This window comes from Capra hircus, chromosome 9 (assembly GCF_001704415.2).
Source record: "Capra hircus breed San Clemente chromosome 9, ASM170441v1, whole genome shotgun sequence".
NCBI classification, from domain to species: Eukaryota; Metazoa; Chordata; class Mammalia; order Artiodactyla; family Bovidae; genus Capra; species Capra hircus.
In genome coordinates, this window is record NC_030816.1 from 69,217,072 (window position 1) to 69,230,228 (window position 13,157).

The following is a 13,157-nucleotide window of genomic DNA, read 5'->3' on the forward strand; positions in this document are numbered from 1 at the left end:
TGATTATCTCTGGGTGACAGAAGAACTGGTAATTTTAATGTTTCTTTTTTCTCCTTCATGTGTATTTTTTCTAATTGTACTTACACTGAACATTTCTTAGATATGCAATTTAAAATTAGAAAGTGACATTTCAATATAAATCTTGTAAAAATCAGCCACAGGGTATCTTGGTAGGACTTTATTTAAAATAAAGAGGAAATTCAGAATATTATAATAGTTTAATCAATGGCTGTGACTTCTTTTTCTTACAAAACTTAAAACTGTTTAGTTTTTCCTAGAGAGATGACACAGTGCCAGTCTGGTGAACAGACGTAGGTTTGCGAGTTTTCCTGACCTTCTTGATCTGAATCCCTCTAAGCTTTAGTGTCACTTTCCTTTTGGGTCAAAAAAGTGGTGATGGTCTCATCACACTTGATAGTAAAAAGAAATTCGAGGAAAGCTGTTTGTAAGGTGAGACTTCTGTGCTAATACATCACCCTCATTACATCTACTGATATCTACAAAATCTTTTGTTCTTTTTATTTCTTTGATTAGAGCAATAAATGAAAACCTAGTCTTTCAGGAGATGCATGGATAAGTTAAAATGCTGGATAATTTGTGTAGTAATGAATGATCCTTTCAATTTCATCTTTACATCATATTATCAATAGCTGTTTGCTTAAAAAAGAACTCTCCACACTAGCATGGATATGGAGTTAAGTTTGATGATATTGATTATGTTAGGTGGGTGGTCCTCTGTTTGACCTTTTTACCAACTGTTACTCAAGCACCTTCAAACAGAGAAATTTTAGGTACTATCATTAGATAGCAAATTAGATCACATATGTACAAATATATTTTAACCTTTTTTGGTGAGAAAATAGGCATAATTCATTTTCTTGGTTCTATCTAAACTAAGGAATCACATTCCTGTGGGATGAATTACTTTTCACTTTTTCTTTTAATATTGTGTAAAGTTTATGGTGATAGCAAATTTAGTGCCCTTAGATTACGAGGGCACTTTCTCCTCATTAGCATTCCTTATATGAGAATGCACTCATTTTTTCTAAAAATAAAACTCGAGCATTATCAGAAACCCCTTCTATAACTTTTTGGGAGGCAGGTAGTTGTTTTTTGTATGCTTTTTTGTGTGAGAGAGAAGGGTTTTCATTGGTTGTCTGGTTTTGCTTTCTTCTTCAATATGGTGAATGTCTTTACATAAAGAGTGTGTGATGTGGAATGGGACTTGTACTTTTAAATGAGATGTCATTTTTTCCCCATCAAGAGTTCACACTGAAACCCAAATAGAGATAAGTTAGAAGAACATTATGCTTAGTGAAAGAAGCCAGTCACAGAAAACCATATATTATATGATTCCATTTATAAGAAATGTCCAGAATAGACACGTCCATAGAAACAGAAAGTAGATTAGCGGTTGCCAGGGGCTGAGGGGAGGAGATGGGGGTGGTAGTGGGGGCGGAAATGATTGCTAATGGGTACACGCTTTCTTTCTTTTTGAGGTGACGATGCTATTCTAGAATTAGATAGTGATGATGGTTGCACACCACCATGAATATACCTAAGGGCCCTGTATTGTAGGGCTGTCCTGGAGGAGGCAGACTGGGAAAGTGGCCTGGTGCCTGCCCACCTGGCCTTTCTCCCACCCGCCCACTCAGGGTTGCCTGAGTTAGAGACCTGGATATGGCTTGAAAATCACTGATCCGAACAATATAAACTCTTTTATTGCCAGATGAAAATAGACCAAGTAAAAGCTGGAGGCCATTACTTTCCTGTCTCCTTGTATATTAACAATTTGTTAAGAGCAGACACAGAAATAAATTGGGTCATAAATGCTTATTCTTGCATGGGGCCTTCTTTTTGTATTTCTATCATGGAAAGCTTCTTCTTCTTCTTCTTTTTTTTTTCTTTCTTTTTACCAAAACATTCAGGATAAACATATCTATAAATTTAATGATCTGAAGCTGTGATACCTATTGCTGAAAGTCCAAATGTCCTTTATAGCAGTGATATATCTTTTTGGCTTTATTCTCAGGACCAGGCTTTGTGTCTCTAAATATTGCCTTCTTTATTCCCAGCTGTGATCTGCTCCTCTCCCCTGTTCTGCCTGGTCAGAGATAAATACCCCCAAACCAGCATCTCATAGCAACACTTTTCCCTGTATAGAGTGCCTTGAATTCTCTTTCTTTTCCCCCCAATTAGTAGCTTATTTTCTACACTTTATATTTGAGAGGGTCTGTATCTATATAATGGAGGTATTATATAGTTTTTTCTTTGTTATTCAGAAAAAGATTTGACATTGTGGGTCTGATAGCAAGGTCCGGTGATAACGTGGGCTTTGCTTGCTATACATATTCTTTTAAATAAAAAGAAAACTGATGTATATATAGCTTGGGCTGATTTATGTTATTTCTGTTCTGCAAGGTTAGAGAATCAAGTAGTAGCAGTAGCAGTTGTTTAGTCGCTAAGTCATGTCCAATCCTTGCGACCCCATGGACTGTAGCCCATCAGGCTCCTCTGTCCATGGGATTCTCCAGGCAAGAATATAGGAGTGGGTTGCCACTACCTTCTCCATAGAGAATCAAAAATTCCCTTAACTGTTTACTAGAAGAAAACATATTTAGGTGGCATGAGAGCAAATAGAAAGTAACAAAACCATGTAAGGATTGACTCAATTCAGTTGTTCCAAAAAATATTTTGTTAAGCTTCTGTTTGCAAAACAAGTTTGTGTGAATCCAGGGCATGCTTGTCAGGAGGGAAAAGACAGACTGAGGAGGGTGCAAAGGCTGGGGGAGCAGGTGGCAGGTAGGTCAGTCACCCTAAATGGTTATGTTAACCAATCATATTGAAATGCTTTTTTTAAAAGTCACATTTTATATCACCATTAGTAATTAAGTCCATGTCAAATGCATGCTCTGTGTGTGTGTCTGTGTGTGTGTGCTCCAGTCACTTAGTCATATCCGACACTTTGAGACCCCATGGACTGTAGCCTGCCAGGCTCCTGTATCCGTGAAATTTTCCAGGCAAGAATACTGGAGTGGGTTGTGTTTCCTACTCCAGCGGCTCTTTGTGACCCAGGGATTGAACCCACATCTCCTGCATTGCAGGCAGATTCTTTACTGCTGTACCACCTGGAAAGTCCCCTGTCAAATAATTATATGTTTATATGGATGGGAAAGAACAAAGAATCTGATAGTATTCCTTGCAGAACAGAGAACCAGCGTGGCCCTGGTCTTTCTCTCTTGTGTACTATTTTCTCTTTTTCTAGACTACAGTTTGTGCTGGCTTCTGTGAAGTCGGTACAGGATATATGTATATATATGCATATATATATATGGGTGAATTATGAGGATGTGTGTGCCTCATTACTTAGCTAAAATCATATAATATCCAGAATACATCCTCACCGAGTGTTTAATAGCAAATTGCAGCTTTTCTAGTGACAGGAATTAATGAATAACATTGCCAAAATTGATTTTAATGTATTGGGGAAATGATTTACTTATTGCTTATTCTCAACAGAAAATTAAAAATTATAAGCTGATTGCTGGAAATATTTAACGATGAGTCTTGATTGCCATGTGTTCTCATGACCTTGTGTGCTATTCCAAAAATACATAAAACTACTGAAAGTGTTGTCATTTAATTGCATCAATTTACATCTGCTCTAATTTGATTGTAGATAGTTGTCTCCTTCCATTTTAATGAGATAAGTGTAATTTTTTTCAACCTCATAGACAACATCTGGGGAAGATGTACGGGACTTCACAAAGGTGCTGAAGAATAAGTTCAGATCGAAGAAATACTTTGCCAAACACCCTCGGCTTGGCTACCTACCTGTCCAGACAGTTCTTGAAGGTGACAACTTAGAGACGTAAGTTTAATTTTACTATTAAACTTGTATCTGTATGTGCTCTTATACCTGATACTTTTATATTAGTGACAAAAGATAAGTCTGATACCCAAAAAGAAGTTGTGTTTTGGTAAAATGTTTCATCTACAAAGAGGGAAACTAAACTTGGACTCAGTCTTTGCAACATGAATTTTGACTGTTTTTGACAGCACAGGTTTAATTTTGCATGTTTTCCTGAACTTTTGAAATATGTAATAATGTATCTGCCTTTGCACTGGTCATCTCTTTTACTCTTAAAAATACTTTAAGCAAATTGTTGTATTTATGCTCTTTCATTACTTTATTTTCCAATTTTCCCTTTTTTTTTTCACTATTTCTTATATGTTTTGCACTCATTTTACTTATTTTAATATGTTTATTAATAATGTTTAATTCCTTGCTTCAGATATATGTCTGTATGAAATTTCATCAAAATCTCACATTGCGTTTCTAATTTCTTTTTTTCTTAAACATAGCAGTGAAATAAGATAGCTTTAAATAGAACCTGTAATAGACAAAGTTTTCTTAAAAGTATATCATTTGAGTTTACAAACATAAATGAAACAAAGTTTCAGATTGCAAAATTACTTTGGGATTATAAAATGAAGGATAATAGTTTATAGCCTGAAATGAAAAGAAATTTTAAAAAGAACCAGAATAAATGCAAGAACAAAATTTAAATTACTACGTAATTATATGTCAAGATCAAAATAAATATGATTTTAAATCTTTGAATTACTTTTTTTTGAAATATCAGCATAAATATGCCTGCCAAGGCAATTTTCTTGTGCTTGAATCTTGGGGAAAATTAAGTTTTATTGCTAATCATCACCAGAGTGCCTAGTCATAAAGAATAGTGGAGTTCTAGTTACAGAAATATTCCTTCTCAAGTAACTACAGAAGAGAAGCTCTGAAGTGTGGAGTTTTCTACATTATATGGTAAAGAAAACTGAAGTAAGAACTTCAGTAAAAAGAACTTCACATAAAAATGTGTTGACATTTCACTTTCAAACCATAGTTAACTGATTTGTGTATATATGAGAGATAATCAGAGGACAGTAGCAGTCCAGTGTATTATGACAGTCCATGTCTCAAAGATGTCAAAATAGAGGGATAGACTATTTAGTCCAATTTTTTTATCCATATAAAACTCTTTGGACCAGGGGCTTTGCTACATTTATATGCAATTTTTATTTTTAGTTTGTTTAAACTAAAAGATAAAAGGAAGACTATAGACAAAGTAAAGTGGGTATTTTTATCCCTCCATAGGTAATATTATGGATGTGCATGAAGAAAGAAATACAACGTGGCTATATATGTAGATAGGTCCAAAAATACCACATACTCATTTAAAGCATACCAAAAACTTCAAACTTTTTGATAACTTTGCTTGATATCAAATTCCATGCAATTAAGATATATGCCTCACAGTCATTTTTTTCTGCAGTACATTTTAGAAGAAATTTTATTGAAATGATTTTAATTTAAGGCATACTATTGAAATACTTGTGATTCCCTGGTAGCTTGGCTGGTAAAGAATCTGCCTGCAATGCAGGAGACCCCAGTTCGGTTCCTGGATCAGGAGGATCCACTGGAGAAGGGATAGGCTACCCACTCCAGTATACTTGGGCTTCCCTAGTGACTCAGCTGGTAAAGAATCTGCCGGCAATGCTTAAAATCTGTAAAGAAGGTATATCCTGATCCTGTCTTTGTTTTGCGGATAGATTTTTTTCCCCTTTCTTTCAAAAAGTATATGATAATACATTCTTATTTGCTTTAGTGTCTAATATATAGTTTAACTATGCTGAATACCTAATAAAGGTAAAATTTTGCCTATCTTGGTATCGGATCTAAACAACCTTTAGCGTAAGGGCCTGAAGCATAGAATTATTACACAGTGGTTTTATTTACAAGATAATTTGATAGGTTTGAAATAGTGATGTGCTTTTGACTCTTTGGATAAACCATTGGCATTTTATGTTCCAAATAGCTACCTCCCTTGTATGAGTCATGCAGATAGATAGATCTTTTAAATTGCTTTTAAGCAATTTTGATAATTTGCCTTTCACTGTCAAAATAATGACTGACGTTAATAGTTCTGAGTGATTCAGTTAAAGGAAAAGAGAACAGAAAAGTGTGTGCCAAATAATTTTGTGCCATGATTTTTGGCTGTAACTCTGAAGATGCTTCATTTCATCAAAGATGAATGTACCAGCATTTGCAGTGAGAGGAAAATGAGGGAAAGAAAAAGAGTGTAAGATTAAATCAAATGTCATGAGATCCTTTTTTGAAAAAGATTTATGAGCTACTGGATACATTGGGCAGATTTTCTTCCTTTTTTAATCCTAGAATGTATTCTTGGAGTTGGTATAGTTCATTTTTCTACTGAGCCCTTTCTAGTACAGGGCCACTTAATCTTCTGGTGTAACAATTTATGTGAATAGGTAGTAAAAATTTTGATTTCATTTATTCTCCTATTTGTGGGAGGAGAACTTTGGAGAAAAACCAGTGAAGTGGTAAATGTGTTGAAGTTATTTATGAAGCTGATTAGAATTTCCTTTTGCTTCTTTCTTTTTCATCCCTGCAAAATATAATGTCTTATCCCCTGTCCAGTAATTATACATGCATGCATGGAGGGGATTTATGGGAAAACTAGTTATTATTAAAAGGAGGTAAACAAACCCATGCTTAGGTTTATTCAATTAATTTTATAACTATGCAAGATTTTTTTCACAAAAATAAATCAAAATAAATGAGTAGAGCTTGATGAAAGAGTTCTTACCGTTGAAAATAGACCTGAGAAACAAGCTCAAAGGGTGACAAAGTAATTTGAGAATTGAGTGAGATTTATTGGCTAAAAAGGTAGCTTAGTTTCCCTGAAAATTGAAAGGAATAAAATAGGCACCTCTCCCTGGTATTGGTTGGGCTCCCCTGGTGGCTCAATTGGTAGTGAATTCGCCTGCAATGCAGAAAACCCGGGTTGTATCCCTGGGTTGGGAAGATCCCCTGGAGAAGGAAATGGCAACCCACTCTGGTATTTTGGCCTGGGAAATCCCATGGACAGAGGAGCCTGGTGGGCTACAGGGCATGGGGTCACAGCAGTCAGAAACAACTTAGCGACTAAACAACCACCACTACCACATGTATTGGTTAAGGTGGAATAGATGAGTTTCTTGGTTTTTTAAGTTCTTATGGTAGCAAGAACCATCTCATAGTAAATGGAATTATGGTTGTGGGAGCATTGGACTGGGAAGAAGTGACAGTTCATCCCAGAACTGAAAGATGAATAGGGCCAAAAACTAAGTGTTTGCTACCCAGGGAGGAGAGGGAGTTTCCCAGCAAGGCAAACATTTTCAACAGCCGAAAGACAACCCTGTTTTGGAAACTGGAATGGCAAGCTGAGAATCATGACAAGAAATGGGAATGAAAAGGAAAGCAGGAAGCAGATCATGATCAGCCTGGTAAAGCAGGTGAAGATGTTTACAGTCTTCAAGAGCAGCGGGGAGGGGGCACTGAAGCTTTATCTGTCAGAGCCGCTGGGAGCCCTGCTCTGCGACAAATGGACTACAAAAGGCAAATAGACAGGAAGTGTGAGAAGTCTGCTGAGAATTTAAGGCACTGAGAAGTCTCTAAACTCTTCAGAGAAAGTCTGAATTATATTTCTTATAACATTAAGTATATTTAGTAGAGTCTTGCATATTAGTGTGTGATTAGCCAAAACACCCTGTTCAGATACCACTCTGGAATGCAGTTGAGAGGCAGCATTATGAAGTCTGGGCTAACACAGAGATTGGTCTTTTCTTAACCCCCTTCAATCATGGATTTTAACAATTCAGGGAGAATATTGCCCAGTTTTCTTCTTCTGAAATTAAATGAAAAAGCTTATCAGTTAATATATTTTCTACAAATCAAAGTACTTTGAAGTCAATAAAGCCTAAAGGTTTTTTTTTTTTTTTAATCTTTTTCTTTTCTCAGAAATTTTCACAATACATAAAGAAGCTTTCTTTTGACACTCTTCAGTTCAGCTTTTTGCCTCTGCCATTCTTATCTTAGTTCAATAAATCACTATTGTACTAACTGAATTAACTTTACGGGAACCAGTCAAGCAGTTTCACAAAGCTTTTGTGAGTTCAATTAAGATTTTATACACACACACACACACACACACACACACACACACGTATTTTTCTTACATTTAAAGCTCACAGCAAATGTTGTGGTATACTTGAATTTTAGAAATGACCTCTAAATTCTTTAGAGATTCTTTACCATCTGAGCCACCAGGGAAAGTGTATAGAAAATCATTTATCTGACACTGAACATCTGTATTTCAGAGTTAATGAAAAGCAGTGATAGGAAAAGACTATTGAATAATACTGTTTTGTTTCATTGTTGTGTCTATTTTATATATAGGTAATTAACTCTATTTACAGTATAAATGTCTGACAAACACAGACCAGATAAATGCCTTTTTTTGAAATAAGTCCAAAGAATCTCAGTTTTCCACACCAATAAGATGACTTTCCGTCATCTTTTAATCTTCACTTTGCAGACATCAACTTTTGCTTCTCAGTGGGAGATAATGAGATCATTAACTTTTTCTTAAGTATGTATCTATAATAGAAATAGGAGAATCAAGTAGATCTAGGATAAATTTTCCTTCTTCTTTGTTTTAACCGGCATTACCTTTTGCAGGAGACTTTATTTAATTAGACAACTAATTTTCTTTAGGCTTTTAAATTTCCACATTCATCAGTATTCCCCCACACCCCCAATAAAAAAGGGTTAGGGTTTGAACTAACTTTTAATTAGGATCATTTGTTTTCAAATGATATTTCTTACAGACTTGGGGTTTTCTAGGGAGTGCTGTGAGATTGGAGTGTATCTCCTGGGTTAGGAATGATAGTGAATAATCAAGTTCCAATCTCAAGCTCTGATTCTAGTAGACAGTGTTCCTTTTATCAGTTTCTTGGATAGAACTTCTGGATAAAATTTTGTTTGGTGAAAGTGTACCATGATCTAGCAACGTTTCTTTCAGTTTATGGATAATTGAGAATTTTGGCCAGGTGTAGAGGAGAACATCTAGGCTGTATCTTTTTTCAGTGTATCTGTGAGGCTGAGATACTCTGTGTACACCTTTATTTGGATTCAATTTAAAATTGGGCAAAGGGGACTTCCCTAGCAGTTCAGTGGTTAAGACTTCGAGTGTCCAATGCAAGTGGCACAGGTTCCATTCCTGGCCAGGGAACTAAGATCCCACATGCCATGTGCTGCAGCCAGGAAAATTTGTTTTTGAAAAATAATAAATAAAATTGAGGAAGGATTCAGAACATTCTCATTTTATTACAACTCTACCATCAATATATAATGTAGTCCTTGGTATTTAACTTTTCCTTTCTTTCTTTCTTTTTTTTTTTTTTAGTTTTTTATTTTTTAATTTTAAAATCTTTAATTCTTACATGCGTTCCCAAACATGAACCCCCCTCCCACCTCCCTCCCCATAACATCTCTGTGGGTCATCCGCATGCACCAGCCCCAAGCATGCTGTATCCTGCGTCAGACACAGATGTGTATAACTTTTCCTTTCTGATCAAGTTTCTTCTGCAGGAAAAACAAAAATATGATTGCACCTCTGTCCAGTACATTATGAAACATTACTTTTTAAAATTATCCCATAAATTTGAGCTATTTTAGAGCATTCTCTGTCTTTTTCCAATCAGACTCTTTAAATGTGTTTGCAGTTATAACAAATATCCTATAATATCTGTGGAAAGGCCCCTGCAGGCACTTGAATACATAGCATCTTTTCTAGAATAAACAGTCATTTCTGTTTGTTTTGACTTCTTTCATGGTGGACCTCAGGGCAACCAAATGCAGGCATGGAAAACGATTGAGATGTACCCCACCCCCTACCCTCCGACCGACCGCTTTTGTCTTAAATTGCTCTAAAGTGTGTTTTCTATGACTTTTGTCTCCCTCTGCCCTCCTTGCAGTCCTATCACACTCATCAGTATGTGGCCAGAGCACTATGAGTGAGTATCCACAGCTCCGTATGCACAAGACGGATGTTCTGATCAGTTTTACTAGCATGGGGTGATTACTAAACTCTTATCCTAAAATAATAGTTCTGCCTCCTGGGTAACAATCCTAGTGGTTTGTTTGCATGTCAAATTCATTATTTAACTAAGCTAACATTCCTAGTAGTAACATCTGTCAATATGTGGGGATAAAACTCTTTCTTTGCTTTCTCTCTTCCAGCCCTTCGCAGTCTCCTCAGCTGTTTCATGATGATACCCATTCAAGAATAGAACAGTATGCTACACGGTAAGAAACTTTGCTGGGATCCCTCCACTGCACTGCCACCCAGAATGTATCTCATTCTGCATTAATCTTATATCATTCACATGCCTTGGTTTAAGAGACATAGTTTTGCAGGAGTGGTGATTCTATTATATTTGAAATCTGGGCTTTCATCTTTCTATACTGTAATTTGCAGTTTGCCAAACACTTGCAATATGTTCTACTGAGTAAATCTCCATGGGATGTGATTAGTGAGCTCATGAGAATGCAAACACTGTACAAATAGGATTTAGATAATGTAACCCAGTTTCAATGAATGAAAGTATTGAAAGCGTTCCCCAGAGATGGTGTACATATGAATTACAATATGTAATTAAATGTATGCTCATACTTTACCATAGAGGTTTATTTTGGAGTTCCCAAACAATATAAAAGCATAAGCTGGTCTTATTGAGTTGTACAAACTTTTATACAACCAAATATGTACTAGGCATTGACAGTGTTAGTAACTGGCTATGCTTTAAAAGGTTATAGTTCAACCTATGGTTGCTGAGGGGAAGGATGATGGGATGGGACAGTCAGAGAGTTTAGGATAAACATGTACACCTCACTGTATTTAAAATGGATAACCAGCAAGGACCTCCTGTATAGCACAGGGAACTCGACTCAATGTTACATAGCAGCTGGGATGGGAGGAGAGTTTGGAGGAGGATGGATACATGTATATGTATGGCTGAGTCCCTTTGCTGTCCACCTGAAACTAACACAATATTGTTAATCAGCTATACTTCAAAATAAAATGAAAAGCTTTTTTAAAAAGGTGTGAAAAATCTTAAGGACAAATATAATACCTGAAAAAAAAAATAAATAAAAGGCTATAGTTCAAGCAACATAATAAAACAGTAACATTTGAGCTGAGTCTAGGCCAAGTAGAAATTTCAGGAAAAAGTGGAAAAACATGCTTAAAAGCACTGAGCTCAGAAAGAATACAGTTTATTTAAAGAATTGCAAGTAGACACAGGGGAAAGGACAAGACAGAGTGAAGGGACAGAAGCTGAAGTCCAGTTATGCGGGGCCCACTTGCTAAGGATGGGCTTCCCTGATAGCTCAGTTGGTAAAGAATCCACCTGTAATGCAGGAGATCCTGGTTCAATTCCTGGGTCAGGAAGATCCACTGGAGAAGGGATAGGCTACCCACTCTAGTTTTTCTGAGCTTTCCTTGTGGCTCAGCTGGTAAAGAGTCTGCCTGCAATGCGGGAGACCTGGGTACGATCCCTGGGTTGGGAGGATCCACTGGAGAAGAGAAAGGCTACCCACTCCGGATTTCTGGCCTGGAGAATTCCATGGACTGTATAGTCCATGGGCTTGCAAAGAGCTGGACACAACTGAGTGGCTTTCTCTTTTACTTGCTAAGGAGTAAGATTCTGTCCTTTGGTAAAGAGGCATTATGGAGAATCTTTAAACATGAGAGGGAGAGGGACATAATCAGATGTGTGAGAGAGTGCAGACTGACTTAAGAATCTGAGAGATCAACTAGGAAACTACATAACATGATGTAAAATAAAAGTCTTTAGTCCTTATGGTGGTGATGATAGAAACAGAACTCAGCGTTAGACGTTTTCATTTCAAAGTCTTGTTAGGGAATTTGAGCTCTTCTGGATTTTGTGGGAATTAGGACAGTTTAAGAAACACGGAGGCTGTACCAATCAACTATACCCTGTGTGGCCACATTCTCTAACCTCTTTATTTTCATTTTACAGACTGGCCCAAATGGAAAGGACTAATGGGTCTTTCCTCACTGATAGCAGCTCTACCACAGGAAGTGTGTAAGTAAATCATGAAATTAGTGCTGCCTTGGAAAGCTGGTTCTTATATTATGGCTGTCGGAAGTAATCTTCATTGACTGTGGCTCTGAATTTTGATCCAAATCAAAATTGATAAGTGTGGTTCTAAAAATGTCTACATAGATTTTATGGTTTCAAGCCATGATAGTATAAATTGGATATGTTTATTTATTTAGTTTCATATAAGTTACTGAAGAAAATCCTATATTTGGCTACTCATCTGCCCTAGGAAAATCATATTTATTTATTTATAAATATAGGTATAGATATTCATTCCATTTATCTGATATTAATTTAACAGGTATAATTCTTGTTACATCTTGTTAATTTAACAGATTTAATTCTATAGAATATGTGCCATTCTGTAAAATTCTTTTCCTTCTACGTGCTCATATTTTCTCCATAATCTCTGCCATTTAATAGTTATGACCTACACAGGCTTGAACATCTACTCCTTACCCTTCACTGGAAAGTGTTAACTCCTCTGCCAGTAATTTGATTTTATTAGCAATTAGGAAAAGCCTCATTAACTTTAGAATGCTTTTTAAAAACCTTTCTTGGCAGATATTTTATCTCTGATTATTCCACTGTCGTGTGCCATCTTGCTTTTATAGCTTTCCCCACCCTCCACCACCTTGGAATTAATATTTTCAATTCTGGATGGTGTCTTATGATTTCAGTAGTGTGGAGCTTAGTTGGCTCACCCAGTCATTGTGGTTTGGATCTGTTGGGAAGCTCTAAGGTTGCCAGGAAAGTTGTCAAACTTGGTTCTTAGTATTTTATACTAGAAAAGATCATAGAGACAGCCAAGTTGAAATACCTAAGGTACTCTAACATGAACTGTCTCCTGGTCAATATTTGTTTTTAATTGTTTTACTATCATTAAGCTTATAAATAAAAGTTCTCAGGAGATTTTTCAATTTTCAATTTCAAAAATTAGCAAGTTAGTACTTTATAACAATACAGTAGTGACTTATACATTATTATTAATGTACTGTGTGTTTGGAACAATTCCCAAACCAAGGTAAGAGCATATACATAATGCTTGTTTCATATTTAAACTCTTAGTATGTATTTCTTATAAAGCAGTTAAGTATCTTGAATATCCTAAATCAACATATTTT

The 13,157-nt window shown here is 36.1% G+C and overlaps 1 protein-coding gene across 8 annotated transcripts in view; it reads left to right on the plus strand.

The window, feature by feature from the left end:
* UTRN (utrophin) overlaps nt 1-13,157 on the plus strand; it is a 556,454-nt gene that overhangs the window by 516,411 nt on the left and 26,886 nt on the right. For 7 of the 8 annotated variants that reach the window (XM_013966586.2, XM_018053300.1, XM_018053301.1 and 4 more), the window contains 4 exons: nt 3,735-3,871; nt 9,883-9,921; nt 10,148-10,213; nt 11,950-12,015. In XM_013966586.2, coding sequence (XP_013822040.2) covers nt 3,735-3,871; nt 9,883-9,921; nt 10,148-10,213; nt 11,950-12,015 — 308 coding nt within the window. The remainder of the gene's footprint in view (nt 1-3,734; nt 3,872-9,882; nt 9,922-10,147; nt 10,214-11,949; nt 12,016-13,157) is intronic. The other variant, XM_018053305.1, reaches the window with a different exon arrangement.